Genomic DNA, 20,595 nt, shown 5'->3' on the forward strand with positions numbered 1-20,595 from the left:
AAAAAAAAGACTTGAACTACCCCTACTTTTTATTCTATTTTCTCTTTCTTCCTTCCATGAGGTCATAAGATCAGTGCGGTGATTGGTTCAAATAGGACAAGCTCATCACCATGTTCCCTCTTCTTCTAAAGATGAATTAAAACACAAGTTGCAGTTTTTTTTATTCATTTACTGCTAAATCTTAGGTTTGTTTTGTTTAAAGATACTAATGGTGCACAATGAAATTACAATATTACTAAACTATATAGCATACTTGTTTGTAGGCACTGACGTAACGTTTATTAAGGTCTTAATCCACTAAACTAAAGTCATTATGCTTTTGGATTTTGGGTTTAATAATGCTATTGATCAGATCTGATCGCTCCAAGGGTTTCCTGCAGGAGTCATTCATCATTCATTGAAATGTTGTGTCCCCATCATATTGTGTTTCATAGTACAATACCGTAAAGTCTCCCGTTACTGTCCGCAGAACTTGACACCAGAAGACGTGCCAGAACGATCAATCGATATCTACCAGAAACCAGAATATTCATTAAATCCGATGGCAAGGCCTAAAGTTCTTTCTGGTATGTGATAGCCATAGGAAGCTTCCTCGGTGATCTCATATACCATATTACCGAAAACGAATCAGCATTAAGAGCTTGATATGCTCAACCTTGTTAAAATATATTTCATATAGGAATGATTGATGGGATTCTCCAAGTACTCTGAGCCACAAGCTTTTCATTTAGCCCCACGCATAACCATACACTAATGACATATGCAAAGGCAATATGCGATATGCTTTACTTATACCATCATCATCACCTTTGAACCTAACCAAAAAAAGCTGGCATAAGCATTTCAACTTCATAATTTTGGTGTCTCCATTAGCAAGTAAATTGCACCATGGGACTAAGCTTAAGTTTTCAAGCAGTTTAATCACAGATTAACTTAAGTATAAGGTTAACTAAACCATGGTTAAAATATTATATTCCTAGATTCTTTTAGATATTATGTCTGCTGGTTAATTTTTCCTGCAGTGCTTTAGGTGCTGAATTAGTTGCATATAATATTATATAGCATATTATACAAAGATATGTTTGTTTCTTATCTCTGATACATGTATCTGCAGATCTGTAGTTCCTTTTTATGAACCAGATTTCTAGTACATGGATATTTCTTCGAATTTTTTGCGGATATGCTTCGTTTTACTATAAGTTCGAGCGATAGGATCCCGGAAATACGGTCCTGCGTATGTTGTATCTAATTCGGAGAAAGAAGTGCTCATTCACAGAGTACACATAGGCTGATCACAGATTACAATGCTCAAAAACTTGGGATGCACATAGGGTTGACAAATGTGTTTATGATGATGATCAGGTAGACAGGTTTAGATTTTAGAGGGCTGGCTTATGTGGTTTTTTTTTTTGCAAATTGAACAAAGGACTTTGGATTTGTGGGTAGGTAAACATCTTCATTCTCCCATAAGTCAGCCACGAAGATGATCGCATTGTCACTGGCTAATGGCTATGAGGACAATAATAGTATACTTGTCGAGACACACACAAGAACTTATGTCAGACAGTACAAATTTAAGAAATTATATTAAAAATTTAGAAATATGAAATTATAAAATTTAAGAAGTACAATAGGGAGTGTGATCGTACCCAAACACTCCCTCGATCCATCCGAAGAATTATCTCAACCGTCTATTTTTACATAACTAATTGTTATAAATTTATGTAAAAATAAAAAAAGAAAATTACATTGTGTAAGAGGACCTTTTATATATATATACTACAAACATTTTTGTTTCAAATTTTGTGTAAATCTTGTTAAAAGTCCAAAGGTTGACAACCAACTTTGAAAATGTTTTCAAAGTTTGATAAATGTTTCTTTGAAAATAGTTTTCAAAGTTTGATAAATGTTTCTTTGAAAAATGTTTTTCAAAGTTTGGTAAAGTTTGGTAGATTTTTGTTGAAAATAGAAATGAGTAGATTCACTTTAGTCATTGCACTGTAGGGTATTTTCAAAGATTAGTCCATAAGTTTCAACTATAAATACCCTAGCTCATTTAGCTTCAAAACCATCCCAAAATCCCAAAAATCATTTCTTTCTCCTAATACTATAGAGTTTTCTTGTGAATAGTGAGTATTTTGTAAACACCTGTAAATTTTTTCTCTTAGTAAAAGATCTGCGGCAGTCCGGAGACATAAGCACAATTGGCTGAACTCTGTTATCAATTTCGGGTATTATTTTTCCGCTTTTATTACGCATTCTCACTAATCTGGTTATAGGAAAATTATTTGTACTCGGTTTATTTTCCAACAACTGGTATCAGAGCTTTTGGTTGTGAATTTTGTCAATTTTTTTTGCGAGGTTACTATTTATTACTATTCACGTGAATAGTGAATTTCGTGAATAGTAAAAAAAATTCGGCGATACAAGCTTGTCAACGGAGGTGTTCTAATACACGGTGGTTCGCAAGAATTGTCAGAAACGATCCAAACGAAACCAGATTTAAGTAGGAGCGATGGCTGCAGACGAAGGGAATATATGAAAATTGAAAAGTTCGATGGTGCGGACTTTGACTTTTGGAAGATGCAGATTGAAGATTTTCTGTACCAGAAAAATATATATCAACCTCTCTCAGGAAAGCAACCAGAGGGCATGAAGAATGAAGACTGGGCTCTTCTCGACAGACAAGCCCTCGGAGTTATCCGACTAACGTTATCCCGCAATGTTGATTTCAACATAGCAAAGGAAAAGACCACAGCGGGTCTTATGACCGCTCTCTCCAGTATGTATGAGAAGCCATCAGCCTCAAACAAAGTGCACTTGATGAGGCGATTATTCAATTTGCGGATGACGGAAGGGACATTGATGACATAACACCTAAATGAACTCAACACAATCACAACCCAGTTGAGTTCAGTGGAAATTGAATTCGATGATGAATTTCGAGCTTTAATTCTCTTATCATCTCTACCAGACAGTTGGAATGCTACTGTTACAGTAGTTAGCAGCTCATCGGGAAATAGTAAATTGAAATTCAACGATGTTCGGGATCTGGTACTGAGCGAAGAAATTCGACGGGGAAAATCCAGAACGGGAAAGAAAGATTTTACATGTTATAATTGTGGCAAGAATGGTCACTTTAAAAGAGATTGTCAAGCACTGAAGAAAAATACTGGCGCACATGAATCTGCCAACGTGACAGAGGAGACGGGTGATGCCATGATTCTAAGCGTCAACAGTCCGATTGAATCATGGATCTTGGATTCAGGGGCATCTTTCCACTCCACCCCATGCCGAGAAATCATGGAAAATTATGTCAGTGGTGATTTTGGGAAGGTTCATCTAGCTAATAATGAAACCTTGAAGATCGTCAGAAAAGGAGACATCCGACTAAAGTTGCCAAACCAGACCACCTGGACGCTGAAAGGAGTGAGACATATTCCTAGTCTCAAAAGAAATCAGATTTCTGTTGGACAGCTTGATGAAGAATGATATAACACAATCTTTTCAGGCTGTGAATGGAAGATTACCAAAGGAGCACTCGTCATTGCTCGTGGTAAGAAAATTGGTACTCTCTATGTAACCTCAAATTTAGAGAATATATCATTGCAGCCGCAGATGCTGATGGAAAATCAAACCTATGGCACCAAAGGCTTGGTCACATGAGCGAGAAAGGGATGAAGACACTTTTGTCAAAAGGGAAGCTGTCGGATCTAAAGAATGTAGATGTCGGACTATGCGATGATTGCATCTTTGGCAAACAAAAGAAAGTTAGCTTTACAAAGATTGGTAAGATATCCAAGGCTGAAAAGTTAGAGTTGGTTCATACTGATGTATGGGGACCATCTCCAGTTCCATCTCTTGCAGGCTCACTATATTATGTCACCTTCATCGATGATTCTACAAGGAAGGTGTGGGTTTATTTTCTGAAGAAGAAATCAGAAGTCTTTAATACCTTCAGAAAATGGAAGGCCATGGTGGAAAATGAGACTGGTCTGAAAGTCAAGCGGTTGAGGTCTGACAATGGAGGAGAGTACATAAATCGTAGATTTAGAGATTTCTGCGCAAATAATGGGATCAAGATGGAGACAACAGTTCCCATGACACCGCAGCAGAATGTCATAGCAAAGCGCATGAACATAACTCTGAATGAACGTGCCAGAAGCATGAGGATACATGCCGGATTGCCCAAACTTCTATGGGCTGAAGCTATCAACACTGCAGCTTACTTGATCAACCGTGGGCCCTCGGTTCCTTTGGCAGAATACCAGAGGATGTTTGGAGCAAGAAAGAAATAAACTTTTCACACTTAAGAGTGTTTGGTTGTATTTCTTATGTACACATAAACTCTGCTGAAAGAAGTAAACTTGATGCCAAGTCCAACAAATGTGTCTTTGTTGGTTATGGTGGTGATGAGTTCGGTTACCAATTTTGGGACTACGAAAATCGGAAGATTATCAGAAGCAGAGATGTCATTTTCAATGAGAATGTGATGTACAAAGACATATCAACCATAGAATCAAGTAGCTCAAACATTGAAGCTGAAACAAAGGAATTTGCTGAGTTCGAGGAGATTTCTGGAAATGATGTTCAGATCAGTCCTGAAGCAGTTCAAGAAGAACCAGGCACACCGGAACTAAGACGCTCCTCCATAATTCCTAAACCAACACAACGATATTCTCCTTCTTTGCACTACTTGTTGTTGACTGACAATGGTGAACCAGAGTGCTATGATGAAGCAATGCAAGTGGAGGATTCAGTCAAGTGGGAGCCTTCCATGAAAGATGAGATGGACTCGCTTATGTCAAATCAGACGTGGGAATTAGCTGAATTATCACCAGGCAAGAAAGCGCTCCACAACAAGTGGATTTACAGGATCAAAGAAGAGCATGATGGGAGCAAACGCTACAAAGCAAGATTGGTTGTCAAAGGTTTTCAGCAAAAAGAATGTATTGACTACAATGAAATTTTCTCTCCAGTCGTAAAATTGTTCACAATCAGACTGGTGTTGAAAATTGTAGCTGCAGAGAATTTACATCTTGAGCAGTTAGATGTAAAGACAGCTTTCCTTCATGGTGATTTGGAGGAAGAAATATATATGAGGCAGCCAGAAGGCTTCATAGAGGCAGGCAAGAAAAACCTGGTATGCAGGTTGAAGAAGAGCTTGTATGGTTTAAAACAAGCTCCTAGACAATGGTACAAGAAGTTCGATAGCTTCATGAGTAGCAGCGGTTTTACCAGATGCCAAGCAGATCATTGTTGCTACATCAAGAGGTTCGACAATAACTTCATTATTTTATTGTTGTACGTTGATGACATGCTCGTTGCAGGCTCAGATATGCAAGAGATTATAAACTTGAAGCAAAAATTGTCGAAGCAGTTTGCTATGAAGGATCTGGGCGCTGCAAAGCAGATTCTTGGGATGAGGATTAAGAGAGACACAAAGTCGGGGACTTTGATGTTATCACAGGCTGAGTACATCAACAAAGTACTCTCCAGGTTCAACATGCAAGATCCTAAACCAGTAAGTACACCTTTAGGTGTTCATTTTAGACTCTCCAAAGAACAGTCACCAAAGACGGAGGAAGAACGTGCACACATGGTGAAGGTGTCGTATGCCTCAACAATTGGAAGTCTAATGTATGCCATGGTTTATACCAGACCAGATATTGCTCAAGCAGTGGGAGCTGTTAGCAGGTACATGAATAATCCAGGCAAGGTACACTCGGAAGCAGTCAAATGGATCCTCAGATATCTGCGCGGTACTACAAACAAATCACTTTGTTTCAAAGGTGGAGATACGATACTGACAGGCTATGTAGATGCTGACTTAGCCGGAAATGTTGACATCAGAAGGAGCACTACAGGGTATGTCTATACTCTAGGAGGCACCGCAGTGAGTTGGGTTTCTCAACTACAGAAGATAGTTTCTCTCTACACAACTGAAGTAGAATATGTCGCTGTTACGGAAGCTAGCAAGGAGATGGTTTGGCTCCAAAGTTTCTTGGAAGAGTTAGGCAAGAAACAAGAAAACAATGTCTTGTATTGCGACAGTCAAAGTGTTATCCATCTAGCAAAGAATCCGTCTTTTCATTCCAGGACAAAACACATACAATTACGATATTATTTTATCCGGTCTCTTCTGGAAGATGAGATTTTGAAACTTGAAAAGATCAGGACAAATTAAAGTTTTTAATTGATTTTGGTATCTAACCATTATTGTAATTAAAATATCCCATTGAATTCAAGTTTTGAAAAGAGAACAAACTCTCTTCAATGCCCATAAATTTCTTCCTCTACTTTTCTAAGATTCGAGCATATGATATTATCATCTTATAAAATAACACAAGGGTTTTATCCTCAAGGATAACTTCACTAAATAGAGAAATAAAAATTAGAATATAATACAATAAAAATTTAAATATAATATAAAAATTAATCGTATCAAAGGAGTGTCAAAAGTCTTTAAATTTTTGGGGAAAAAATATCAATTGATTTTTTTAGGACGTTAGAGAATTTGTTTAATTTTTAAAGTAAATAATAGAAAATTAAAAAATTATTTAAAATTTAAAATATTATAAGTATAAAAATATATGTTGTGGGAGAATGAATGAAAAGGAAAGAAATCACGCATTAAAGGACTGAAATCGATAGTTATGCGAATCAAGTTCATTCTTTTCTTTTCTTTGGGTTGTTCGTATCGTAGCTCGTGAAAATGGTTTATTTATGGTTTCAGTCCTTCAACTAAACAGATTTTTCGAAAATACCAATTTTCAGCATAATAGAGGGGACTGAAAAAAAAAGCAAAGCAAATAAAAATGTTCGATTTTATTTATTTACTACTGAATATAAAAGAAGAGTGAAATCAATATAACAGTAGAAAGGAAGGTTCCTAGTCATGATTATTTCCGAAATACACGTCGTTCGTCGGCGGCGACAAAGCTCGAGTATCGTCGGCTCCGGCACCACAAATGCATTTACAGTTGACACAGCGCCTGGGAAACCCTTGGCACACTGAACTGCAGTTCACCATGCGAGGACAGCAAAAAGGTCCTCTTGCTTCAGCTCCAGGCAACCTCAACAATGGCGATTCTGTCAAAGCAAATAATTATTTTGTCGATGAGACTCGAACTCGTATACTTGTCGGGGTGCTAAACGGAAGATAAAAGAGGAAAGGATTCACATACCGGAAGCCATAACCAAGAGAGTGATACAGAAAACGAGTTTGGTCCTCCACGTACTTGTTTCCATTACCATTATTATTATAGTTCTTGGTTTTCGGCACTGTTGCTTTAGGGGGAGTTAGCTTATTATATAGATTTATGTTCATGGATGCGTTTTATATGGCGATATTTATAGAGGTTAGAGGAAGTAGTAAATGTCTAAATCCAAACGTGTGTATATATATATAACTTTTATTTTTCCATGTCAAATTTAATTAATTTCCTTTATAAATATATTGAATGGTTTTAAACATAAAAGATATTGTTAAACATAACATATATTACCTTATAATCATTCTAAATTATTTAAAAAAAATAAAAATAAAACTAAAATTAAAAGAAATAAGAGTTAACAACAACCAGATTGCTTTATTTCTTGACGTATATTACTGAAAATTACATCCTCCATTGTTTCGCAAAATTTAATCAGATGCACCGCAAAGGCAATGGCCATTAAGACAGATATCGTTATTGGCCTTAGGACCACATTTTTCATGACATTCAAAGTCATTGGAACAAGTAAGAGCTTTGATTTCAAAAACTGTGCATTGGCATTGGCCTTTAATACAATGTGCAACTCCTCCATGACAATCAACTGCTTTGCAATCTTCTTCACTGCTGCATGGAATAAATACCTGCCCTCGACCTCTTTGTACCAGTGAGAACATCATTGCTGCAAAATACATATAGAACTACAATTATAGTTAAATTTATCGAATAACAAACATCGAAAAGAGCGATGAGAACTTACAGGAAACAATCAGCAAAAGGATGAGAGATTTCATGTTTGAAGGAGGTGATTTTTCCTGGGATTTTGATTGTATGAGAAATTGTAGAGAAGAAAGGTGAGGTAAACAAGGTTATTTATAGTTGAGTTATTCAACCATAAATCATGGTTGATTTGGAATTATAAGGTAAGTAAATCCCAAAATGAAACTATTCCTTTTGGGTGTTTATTTTATTTGCAGTGCTTTCTTTATCAGTCTTATATGCATTTCATGATATTGGAAATATATTAATCTTTATATTGCTTTCCTTATCAATCTTATATGCATTTAATAAAATGTACGATTGGATGAATTTTGATGCTTTTAGGTCTTTACCCTGTTTCTATTTATAAACAATGGTTAAAGAGTTTGTAAACACCAATTTTTTTATTTTTATTTTTTGGTTTAAGATCTGAGCCCAAACTTAGCGGACTCAAATTTAGATCCGAGTCAAATTTGGATCCAACTCCATTTCACATAATCAATGTCATCTTAGTAAGCACGAATCAAACGATCTCAGTAGTTAATGAATTGTAATATGAGCGTTTAATATCAAATGGTTGAGGGTCTTTGAACATATACTACATTGTATTCACTCCAGGTTAATCAAAAGATCAACATAATGTCTACGATATTTATACAATTTTCTAGTAAAACTAACCTCAAATTTAAAATCAAGATATCAAGACAAAACAACTGATGAAATTTAATACCGGACGACTACCGTCTTTCGTTTTAATATTGTTTGTATCCAACCTAGAATGTTTCATCCTAATTTTATCATTGGTGTTACTAAATATTATAATTAGATTCAAACTTTGAATATCAAAATCTAAATTCACTTTCGATTTTGAATATATATTTAAATAAAATTGGGTCTCGTTAAAAATCTCTTCATGACTCAATCAAACTGAGAATCAATTGAGACAACGGAAGAAAAAAATACCCTTAACTATTACTAAAATGCCAGCAAACCGCAGCAAAATATTGTTATCCGATACACACTGCACAACATTAAACAACACTTACTGGCGCCAAAACCAGTCCCTATAGAACACGACCCGATTTCAAACAAAGACTTAGCTATTGCGTCCATTTAGTGTGAAGGAACTTAATTTAAGTTTGACGCTTTTGATGTATGATTCCGGTTGCTACATGACCGAAGAAGTTTGTGTTACCATGTTATTAAATGCCAATGTTTTCACCATCCTCGGATCCCAGCATAGCCATTGTTAAAACCCCATCATCAACACAGCTATGGAGAACCCTTCTTTGGATATCACAAGAGGAAGAGGAGCTTCTCTACACTAAAACCATCGCCTTCGTTAACCCTTAGCATAAAACTACAAAATGTGTATCATTTGTTAAGTTGAAAAATCTTAGAAATGGAACCCATCAAGAGGTAAAGGAAATATTATTTTTACTAGAGATCTTGGGTTCAAGAAGTTGCATCCATAGGGTGTATGTGTTTGTTGTCAATTACTTAAGAAAATTCCGAATAGATATTACCTTGTAATCACCCTGAGAAATCTTACTAATGGAAACTAAAATCAAATTCCTTTGTTGAATTATAAAATTTTAGCAAGGAATTAAAAGGTAAAAGTAAAATTAAAAGAAGAAGAGAGTTAACCACCACCAGATTACTTTATTTCATGACGTGTACTATTGAAAATTACATCATCCAATTTTCAGCAAACTTAATCAGATGCACCACAAAGACAACGGCCATTAAGACAGACATTGTTCTTGGTCTTAGTACCACATTTTTCTTGACATTCAAAGTCACTGGAACAAGTTTTGATTTTAAAAACTAAGCATTTGCATTGTCTTTTGATACAATGTGCAACTGGTCCATGACAATCAACTGCTTTGCAGTCTTCTTCAATGCTGCATGGTATAAATACCTGCCCTCGACCTCTTTGCACCATTGAGAACATCATTGCTGCAAAATATATATATAGAGAATTACAATTATAGTTAAATTTATCGAATAAAAAACAACGAAAAGAGCGATGAGAACTTACATGAAGCAATCAGCAAAAGCATGATAGAGTTCATATTTGAGAAGGATGTGATTTTTCCTGGGATTTTTATTTTATGAGAAATTGTAGAGAAGAAAGGTGAGGTAAACAAGGTTATTTATAGTTGAGTTATTCAACCATAAATCATGGTTGATTTGTAATTATAAGGGTAAGTAAATCTCAAAATGAAACTATTCCTTTTGGCTGTGTTAATTTATTTGCATTGCTTTCATTATCAATCTTATATGCATTTCATGATATTGGAAATATATCAATCTTATATTGCTTTCCTTATTAATCTTATATGCATTTCATGATATGCGAACTATTCCATTTGGGTGTATTATTCTATTTGTAGTATATTTTATTCAAGTACAAATTTTTATATTCGTTGAGATCATTTCTCTTCAAACATGAATATTAGGGTCGGTTTGGTTTAAGAAAATAACCTTTATTTTCTTATTTCTTAGAAAATATGAAATATTGAAGAAAACATGTTTGGTTGTAAAATTGGAAAATGAAAACAAAAATAAGTGAAAGATCCTAAGACCAATATCCATATTTGTCTTGATGGCCATTGCCTTTGTGGTGCATCTGATTAAATTTTGTAAAACAATGGAGGATGTAATTTTCAATAATGTACGTCATGAAATAAAGTAATTTGGTTGTTGTTGTCTTTTTTTTAAAAAAAAATTATGTTTACCTTTTATAAATATGCCAATGAATGCACAATCATTCAATCGGAAATGGCAAGAATACACAACACCGGACAATGTGTGCCGGAAAACATAGCTTCAGCTGGTCTTCAGAAAAATAACCGAAGATGACCTGTTTCTCACTCTTGAAAAATACATAGCTAATGCAGAAATTAATGCAATGAGAATTACTATCAACATGTATGACAGTTTAAGGTTGCCTGTCTTTGCTTTTTCTACTACCTGCATGCTCGGAACAGTGCTAGTGTCACTGCCAGTTCCGGTGCCAAATGGCTTAGCTGCTTTCCTGTGATGAGATTCATCTTTTGATGGCTCATCCACCTGTTTTAGAAGAGAGAGAAATGAAAATGATTCAAATTTTCAAAAGAAAAGGTACATAATGGTGAACTTATTTTTTAATTTTGAGAAAGATATAATGGTGAACTTAAAAGGGAAGGCAATGGGAAATTTTTAATAGAAATGTACCTGCCTGTACACTTGTGGCTGAGGGAACTGCATTCTCCAATGGTTTTGTACTCCAATCACTTTTCGGAACAGATATTTCGTCGCCATCGTCATCTCCGGAGTTACAGACTGCTGTTGAGTTGGCTTTTGCCTTATTCTGTAACTTTTTCATCAATATTTCCTTCTCATTTACTAATGAAGATAGCTGCAAAGAACATTTTGCACATAATTAAACCGAATGTAATATCTAATCTCCTCATTCCGAAGAAAAAATGACACAAAGTTAATACCTGTTTTTGAATGCGTTCTCTTTCTGAAGCTAGTTGGGCAACCATATCTGTGATTAGCTTGGTCTGATGACTGATTTGTTTTGCATTTGCGTCTTTTTCGATGTGAGCTTGGTTCAAAGATGTCTCCAAGCATTCAATTTTATGCCTCAGGATGCCTAGCTCGTCATTGATTTCAGAGTTAGATTCGGATAATATAATGCATTGCTCCTCCATGCTATCAGTTCTACTTTCAGCTTTCGAAACTTTCGATTTTAGATCTTCGATTAAAATTTCCATATCCCAAATTGCAGAGTAAAGCATGTTTTGCTGCTCCTGACTCGCTTCAGATGATGCTTTTGAATGCTGTAGTTGAATCTCCGATTCCCTCAACTGCTTTTCGAGTGAGGTCACCTTCTTTGTGCTTTTCTCGTTATTACCTTTGAGGAAATTCAACTCTTCGGTAAGTTCCAGGTTTGTATCTGTTAACTCCGACACCTTGGCTTCCGCACTTTCGGCCCTGTTTTCAGCTTCATAAAGGCTTTCTTTTAGTGAATCGATAACAATTTCCATTTCCTGAAGATGCTCTTGACTCGTTTCATTGGAAGCATTTGCTTTCTTCAGTTGTAGCTCGGATTCTTTAAGCTGTTCCTCAAGTAATTTCATGTTCTTTCTCAATGTCAATACTTCGGAAGCCTTTGCAGCATGTTCGGCGTTGCTGATCTCTAGCTTTTTTAAAGCAATATCTTTGACGTTCAAATCTTCGATGCAACCTTCAAGTTTAGATTTGAGCTCAGCTTCTCGTAGAATCGAACCATTTAGGTTAAACTGACCAATCTGAAGTCGACCTAACAGTTCTTTCGAAATTCCCATGAGCACCTCAGAAGCATTCTCAGCCTCTAGAAACCGTCCCCAAACGACTTCGGCCGCCTCTTCCATGCGAAGAGCGACTTGTTCGGTATAATGTAGCTTTAGCTTTACTTGGTCTTCGTTTAGTCCGGACTTGGATAATTTCTTTTCGAGATCTAGCTCCCTTGCGAGTGATCTATCGAGCAACCTTAGAATTTGTCTTTGTTGTTCAACAGTCTGCACTTTGTATTTCCCGATGAGGTTCGATAGCTGATATTGCTCGGATATATCCACAGCCTCATTGTTATTCCCTATTAATATGCCAATGTTAAGAGTGGTCAAATGCTGTTAAACTCTAAAGTATATCAGTTATTTGATAAAATCGAACTCGGACTTACAGTTCTCGTTTCTGAAATACGGAAACGAAGCCTGCAGCTTGGTCGACAGAAACTTCACCTCCGAGACAATCCCTTGACACTTCTTCATGGATTCTTCCGAATCATGCAGCTTCTTATCCATTTCATCAATCTGTGCTCCTGAAGGCATGCATGAAGATGTTTTACGACGAGCCTCAACAATCTCCGACTGAACGGTACTAAAGAAAGTTTCAATTTCCCTTAACTCCGAATCAAGAATTCCACATAAAAGGTCGAATGTCAATGCCTTCTCGATGAACCGAGCTGAAATGTCACTATTCTCTAAGGCCATCCCTTCCGGACCGTTGTCCCAACCCAAAAGAAGCATCAAAAGTACATGCAAATTAACCAATTTCTCATTAGAATACACCAAATCCAAGTCAATCCTGTCTAAATCTGCACTCAATTGTTCTTCGATGCCCCCTGCACTCAATAAGGCCTCTTCATGACAATGAACCGTATTCGACTCCAGGCTTCCGATATTCATTTCCATGGCTTGATTAGTGGTCTAGCTATCTGTTAGGCAAATGATGATAAGAAAAATCCAGTTCAGGTCTCTCTCAGCCACAAAATTTGGGGTTCTAAGTTCTAACTACACATTAAGCAGTTAAATTCAGCTATAAAGAACTCTTCGATGTGAATTAGGGGTTGTCAAGGGATCAAATTCGATACTGATGTCAACCGAAGACTCGATCCAATCATAAAAACAACAAGTCAGATTTTCATTAGCTAACCCATCTTGGAACATGAAAAATTCACCAACCCAAATTCATTCCAACATCTTAAAGTTCCCCAAAAGTTGTAATAATGCAACATTCATCAATTTACTTAAACTCCACAACAAGATTCAGATGAAAAAGCCAACAAAAACTTCAACAAAACTCTAAATTCAACCTTCAGTTCTTCACAGATACTTTCCAGCAAACAGGTGGTTGAAAAGTTAACGTCTTTGAAAGTCAAAAGGATAAGCAGCCATTGAAAGAGACCAAACAGTCAAAATTCTTTCCAACAATAAATGAACATAAACAATCAGAGAGACAAAGTGCCATGTAAGAGTTAAATCTCAGACACAAGAATGGTTTTTTTTTTATTTGCAAGGAAGACAAGAACTGAGATGAAAAAGAGGGTACCTGAGACCAAAATCAAGATGGGTTTTTTTTGGGAAAATGGATCAGCCAAAGAAGAAAACTTTAATTCACCGTTTGAACAGAGACCTGTTATGTTCATAATACCGTTGATGATTCATCGATTTTGTCTGTTACAAATGGGTGTGTTAGCAAATAACAAGTCAATTGTCATTGAGAGTGGGCGTTGGTTTAAGGAGTTGGAAGCAAAAGATGAGGTGGTCGGCGCACTTTGGCCACCGTGAGCCATGGGGTCCTACGTTGAATTATTGAGATGCCATTAAAATAATGTTATGGCCTACTACCATATTTTACGAGTATTTTAACGTCTCGAACTCCCATTTTACTATATTTCAATTTGATTTTTTAAAATTTAATGTTAATTTTATTTATAGGAAAGAATAATACTCTTAATGAGGCTAAAACTCATAATATAAAAAATATAAAAAATAAAGATGAATAAATTAATCAACAAAAAAATAAAAATAAATTAATTAATTAATCGATTAAATATGATTGTTCATATTTAAATTTAATTTAAGTTTATTGTAATATAGAGTGGGGAAGAAACTAGTCCCCTGACATTATCGCATGTATACATCCAAATACCTAATTCCAAAAGACAAAGAGAAAATCAACTATGGGAGATAACAAGAACTGGATAAAATTCTTGGCCAAAGCAAACGACAAGTTCCCCTGTTTTTGGTCATATGGAAACAATTGACATGGTCGATTCATGTCCTAAACAATTAAGTGGTCTATAGTCGGTTAATAAAATATTGAAATTATTGATTTCAATTTTTAAAAAAATATCATTCATAATTTATTTTATAAATCTAGAGTGAATATAAGATAGTATATGTTGAAATACTTTTAATTCTTTCATAATAAGCGTTCATATCTCTAATATATACAGTACTTAAATCCGATACTTCAAAAAAAAAACAAGTCTCTTAACTATCGAAATCGTTTAATTCGTGTTATCTTTCAAAATTTTAAAATATATAAAAACAATTTCTCTAATATAAATTATTTTAAGTTAAAAACACATTATTTACTTAAATTATTTACACACATAAAATTGTTTTTAGGCCCAACATAAAATTCAATTTTGGATCACCGTAGTATAAATAATTAATTGCTGAAGGCCATACAAACAAAATATTTATTTTGGGCCTATTTGTAAGGGGCCTTGTCTTTCCATTTTTATTCACTTGAGAAAACATTTGAGATAATTTAATTTTTTATTAACATTAAATATTAAATAAACTAATTAATAACTTTAATAAATAATAAATACAAATAAACATTAATATCAGCTAAAAGATAAACATTATTATTGTCATATAAATAATAAATACAAATAAACATTAATATCAGCTAAAAGATAAACATTATTATTGTCATAGGATATTATTAGTATTAAATGACACATGAATCAAACCCCATGAAAAAGTTTTCCATGTCGTTGCACGTCTGAATTTTCTTTTTAATTTTTTATATCTTATCTTTGCTTCTTATTTTTTAAATTTTCAATACCTATGTCTTTATTACATGTTTTTTTTTCTTTTTGCACGTTTTTCTATCTTTATGTATCGATCGTTTGGTCATTTATTTATTTAGGATTAAATTTGACGTCGTCTCGACTGATAAAGATGATGCTTATTTATTATCACGCTAATATTTCCTACTTTGAAACCTAATATTGGATTTAGATACACGATTTACGCTCGAATATAGTTATCTCACGACATCCGACTCTTATTTTATGATTATCGATGGTCTTTCAATAGCTTGATATTCTGTTGCGGTTCGTTTGTCAATGCAATCAAATTTGTTTGTATCTTTTAAATGAATTTTTAACATTTTCATGTATGATCTCAAGTTGCTAGTTACTTATGTCTAGGGGTGTGCAAAAAAATCCGATTTGACTATCTGATCCATTGATCTATTGACCCGATTCAAAAATTTGGATATCCAATCGATTTTTTAATTTTCGGATAATCCTGATCTAATATTTGAAAAAATTTAGATAATCGGATTGAATACGGATTGTCTAAAATTTGATTTCAGATTATCTAAAAATTTGATAAAAATGGGCCTTTATATTATTGTACTCAGACCCAAATAATGATAGCCAATCAGCCCGCCCCAGCCTAAAATGCTTAGCGCCCCAACCTTCAGCCTTGTTTTACTGATTGAACAATCGAATTTCCCAAAATTTCACCGTCCAAATTATGCTGCAGCTTCCAAATTCCAATTGAATAAAATAGATTTTCATGGATTGCAGCCTTCTCTTTCACATTCTTTTGATAAGTATATACACTAGACGTATATAATATGTGTATAAAGACACAAAAATATTAAATTTAAATTTAATTTTTTTAAATTAAAGTTTATATTCGAATTCATATATCTTAATATCCTATCAAAAAAATCGGATATATAGTTTTTCCAGATCATAAACATATCAAAATTTTAGTGATCTGGATTTTTAATATATCTGAATTTTCATATCAGATCATATCTAATATCCGAAAATGTACACCCTACTTATGTCAATGATTATAAGAATCTTTTATAATTATATATTTAATTTATGATTGAAAATTTTCATTATAATGTTAGATATGTTTATCTTTTCTAATAAATTATTGATTTCTATTTGCATTGCAAAAAATTAAAAATTATCAACACTAATATAAAATTTTTAAAATAATGATAGTTCGCTGATAAACTAACATTACCATAACCCAATCATAATATACTATCGGTGATTATAAATGTTTTTCAATATTTAATCCAAATTTTAAAATTAATATGATAATTAAATAATACTGTGTAAATAAAATGTGTTAAGTATTTTTCGTTGGATCTTCGAAGTTTTGAATATATTAATAATATTGATAATAAAAAAATTAGTGTTGTTTAAATCATAAAAATATAAAATGTATATTGGTAATTAATTTAAAAAAAATTAAATAAATATTACATCATAATTATTTAAATTATTTAAAAAAACCATAAAAGGTCTCCGTCACCGTCATCAATCTTTTAGGTTTTGAAAAGCAAAGCAAAAGCATTACAGTTTCGAGGAACATGACAATCGACAACGACTTCTCAACTCCATCACCGTAGTCTCTTTCTTTCTGTTTTTCATGGATGTCATGAATGCCAACTTTTGAATAAAAATTCTACATTTATAAACCGCTCACTTTAAGTTTAGACTTAATTCATAAATTGGTCCTAAACAATATTCATTTTCTTAAATTAATATCTAATTTTCATTTTCATCAAAAATGACACTTAAATCTTATTTACGTTCTATATTTTCGTTTTTCTTAATTAGCCGATGATAATCAATAATAATATAATTCAATAATTGGATAACACGTGGTAGTACTTAACTGACTTTTTTGTCACGTGATAAATTTTAATCAATTAAATTTTATTTTGAATAAAGAACATATTTTGAACCATTGGAAAGATAAAGTTTAGGTATTACTTCGTATCTGAAACTTAAATGTTTTTTAGAATTTTTCTTAATAATTAAAAATTTTCTTAATCATTAATAACATACATTTTGTAGACACAACTGCTCGAATTCAAAACTTATAGAAATAATAATTATTTTTATTGATTAAAACCGTTTGATAGCTTCATGTCGTATTAATAATATATATATATATATATATATATATATATATATATATTATTAATAATAATATTCGATGCTTGTCTAGGATGGAGTCGGGGATAACAGATTAGAGATAAATAATAACAATAATAAATATTTTAAGCTCTAATTGTTAAGTAAAAATTTCAAAATTGAGAGATTAAAATTTAATTTACTTAAATTAAAAAAAATAAAGACCTAAAAGGTATTTAAACAAAAACAATGAATATATTAATCAATATTATTATATCGTTCTATGGAAAGGCTGACCATTTTTTAACCCAAGTCAAACCAATGAGCTGTGCCGTCTAAGCTTCATTGATTTAGAATATTAAAAATCTACTGATTATTATTATTTAAATATATTTTGATTATTAATTTAATTGTACATTTTACGTTAACACATAATAAATTAAATAATATAAAAAGAAAGTGCTTTGCTTTGCTTTAATCGATTAAAGCATAGGAGCAAGGACTACTTTTATAATTAAAAAGAAAATGAAGGAGTGGAAGAGTAATCATGGAAGATACAGTCCATTGATTCTGTTTAAAGAACCTTAAAGCTCTGTTTAAGAGATCTCGAATACCTAACTCCCATCCCATGTTGCTTTGGATGGGATTTTCTTTCTTTCTTTTTCCTAAAAGTTCCTAAAAGGAGAGCCATGGCCAACCATGACCCAACTCTTACTTTCTTGTAATAATATTTTTTATGAATTTTTGTTTTAATCCCTTTATTATGCTAAACTTGGAGATTTAGTTTCTCTATTTTTAGTTTAATATAATTTAGCCATTCTACTTTTATAATGTTGTTAGTTGATCTGAATTGTTAACTATTAACTGCAAGTGATGATGCAAATTTTCTACTGTAAAAGTTATGCAAACTATTTAGTAGTGAAATAAAATATTATTCTCTATTAAAGATTTAGGTTCGAACAATTATATCTATAGGATGTGTGTACATTATAAATATGTTAATTTTTTTAAACAAATACAATTTTATAACCATCTCATATTATTAAAAGGAATAACACATAAATTATGTCACTGTTTAATTTTAGATATTTTGATCAATTAGATACCTAACAATCTTTTTTAACTACTTGTACATTAATTTAAAAATGGACTCATATTGATAATTTATTGTTAAAAAGGGATTATTGAGGTAAAAGTTATATAAAAATAACACATATATTGAAAAAATCATTAGTACAAGAAGAAAAATAAAAATTAAGAATATGTATAGAAAATTTAAAATTTTTGTCAGAACATAAAGCCTAAATTTAATGAAATTCATGAAATAAAAAGTGAACTATTTAATTTATTTTGAATAGTGCTTAGGGTTAAGTAAATAATACTGTTTTTATGTTATAAAGAAAAGTTAGTGTGTGAGAGATGCCATTATTCTAAACCTTAGGTGTTTGAGAATGATAGTTCTGTCATACGACAGTTTTAATATACAATTAATGAAATATGCTACTGGAAATGTTATTATTTTTAAATATTTTTAATAAAAAATTACCTACAAATTATTTTTTACCTTAAACATTATTGTTTCTTAACATTTATGGTAAAGTGCATAATATTAACATTTTCGGTAGAAAAAATAATATTTTAGGTAATGTTTTACCGAATATGTTAAATATTTCCGGTAAAACGCCCAATAATAACATTTTCAGTAGAAATAATAATATTTTAAGTAAATTTTTACCAAAAATATTAAAAAAAATAATAATATTCTAATAGCGTATTTAATTAATCGTATATTAAAATTACCGTACCAGAGACTTTCTCCTTTCAAAATTGAAAGTCCATGGCCAACTAATAATGGCATGGAAGAAAGAGATAAATAGACAGTCCATAAATTATTGTTCATGGTGAGACTTGGTTATAGGGGAAAGAAATTGGTGTTCAAACTTGTTGGTCAACTCTCTTGAGAATTTTTTGAGTAATTTTTATACACAATAATTATTTAATATATCAATCTTTTAATTTCTATTTTTATCTATAAATTAAAGTTAAAAGTAATTATACCTTTAATTAATAAGTTTTCATAATATTTGATTTAAATTAATTAATTAATAAATAAAATATTAATAGAATTTGCTCAATATGATATGTGTATGTCACGAGATCATTGTTCTATTTATAAAAAAAAATATCTGATAGTATATACAACATTATCATTTTCAAAATTGAAATAATATTTTTTTATTTAATTTTTTTTAAGACATGACATTCTTCCTCAAATCGTCAAAGGACCGCTCATTTATTGTGGGATCACTATCTTATTCTTAAAAAAGATATATCTAATAAAATGTGTAGTGTCATGTTTTTGAACTTTAACACCTCACTTTTTTTTTATGTAGGATCAATGTCCTCCACGTATCTAAAATGTGATATCTAAATATATTTATAATTTGATCATGTTTTAAATATGTGTAACATGAGCAAACATATTTGGTGATTGACCAAATTATTAATATTTATTCCTTCATAATTATTTTAGATAAGTGTTCTATATTCATTGGAGCATTCCCCTTCTTCAAGAGTTTTTTTCCCCTCTATATATGATTAAGATTAGATTTAGAATTTATAAAAAAATATTTAATATTAAATCTAACCTGAAATTTAACAATTAAATTAATATAATATTAACATTCTAACAATTTTATATAGGTAATAATTTGAGGATAATTGATATTTAACCCTACAGATTTCATTGATATATCAAGGGTTGGATGATAGTGATAAATAGTTCACTTTGTCTAGTGCAGGTGAAGGGTCAATAATTAAGGGGACTAGAGTAGAAGAAGAGGGAGAACAATAAATTTTTATAAGGTAATAGTGTGAAATGAGCTAGATTTTAGCTTATTGACCAAACAAACCTCCATTAAAGATCTTGAAGCTCTCTTCCCAAGGTTAATTTTTTAATCAAAAGGACAAATGCAACAAGTAGACAGAAAAAAATCATTTAATGGAGTTGGCAGTGTCAGTTGCTAGCTCAAATGGGTATAATTATAACCTAAATATACACTGGAAACAAACTTTACCCAAAGTGATTTTAAAGTTTTTCTTTTGGAGTTTTAAAGAGAA

General features: G+C 32.4%; 2 protein-coding genes across 4 annotated transcripts; both read right to left on the minus strand.

Annotated features, from left to right (window-relative positions):
- Positions 1 to 7,631: 7,631 nt before the first annotated feature.
- Positions 7,632 to 8,034, minus strand: LOC120118206 (putative defensin-like protein 298). Its single transcript, XM_039138322.1, has 2 exons — positions 7,975 to 8,034; positions 7,632 to 7,896 (listed from the first exon to the last, which is right to left on the minus strand). The coding sequence occupies exons 1-2, from the start codon at positions 8,006 to 8,008 to the stop codon at positions 7,646 to 7,648; spliced, it is 285 nt and encodes a 94-aa protein (XP_038994253.1). The 5' UTR covers positions 8,009 to 8,034; the 3' UTR covers positions 7,632 to 7,645.
- Positions 8,035 to 10,766: 2,732 nt separating this feature from the next.
- Positions 10,767 to 13,242, minus strand: LOC120118136 (WPP domain-interacting tail-anchored protein 2-like). Of its 3 annotated transcripts, none has more exons than XM_039138262.1 (4): positions 12,685 to 13,242; positions 11,462 to 12,597; positions 11,197 to 11,376; positions 10,767 to 11,048 (listed from the first exon to the last, which is right to left on the minus strand). In XM_039138262.1, exons 1-4 carry the CDS (start codon positions 13,193 to 13,195, stop codon positions 10,806 to 10,808), a joined length of 2,070 nt encoding a protein of 689 aa, XP_038994193.1. In that variant the 5' UTR covers positions 13,196 to 13,242; the 3' UTR covers positions 10,767 to 10,805. The 3 variants fall into 3 exon arrangements, with proteins under 3 accessions (XP_038994193.1, XP_038994192.1, XP_038994194.1); XM_039138261.1 differs by having other exon boundaries at positions 10,768 to 11,048; positions 11,462 to 12,600; positions 12,685 to 13,238; XM_039138263.1 differs by having other exon boundaries at positions 10,937 to 11,048; positions 11,193 to 11,376; positions 11,462 to 12,600; positions 12,685 to 13,234.
- Between the last annotated feature and the right edge of the window lie 7,353 nt (positions 13,243 to 20,595).

This window comes from Hibiscus syriacus, unplaced genomic scaffold (genome assembly GCF_006381635.1).
Source record: "Hibiscus syriacus cultivar Baekdansim isolate YM2019G1 unplaced genomic scaffold, ASM638163v2 tig00110327_pilon, whole genome shotgun sequence".
NCBI classification, from domain to species: domain Eukaryota; kingdom Viridiplantae; phylum Streptophyta; class Magnoliopsida; order Malvales; family Malvaceae; genus Hibiscus; species Hibiscus syriacus.

What these genes read in the sequence shown, in the direction of transcription:
- LOC120118206 (XM_039138322.1), bottom strand. Translation starts at nt 8,008, where the DNA reads ATGAAATCTCTCATCCTTTTGCTGATTGTTTCCT. An exon ending in CCTTTTGCTGATTGTTTCCT is followed by an intron (nt 7,897 to 7,974) that starts GTAAGTTCTCAT and finishes TGTATTTTGCAG; the next exon opens with CAATGATGTTCTCACTGGTA.
- LOC120118136 (XM_039138261.1), bottom strand. Translation starts at nt 13,195, where the DNA reads ATGGAAATGAATATCGGAAGCCTGGAGTCGAATACGGTTCATTGTCAT. An exon ending in GTATTTCAGAAACGAGAACT is followed by an intron (nt 12,601 to 12,684) that starts GTAAGTCCGAGT and finishes TTGGCATATTAA; the next exon opens with TAGGGAATAACAATGAGGCT. An exon ending in CCTCAGCCACAAGTGTACAG is followed by an intron (nt 11,049 to 11,196) that starts GCAGGTACATTT and finishes CTTCTAAAACAG; the next exon opens with GTGGATGAGCCATCAAAAGA.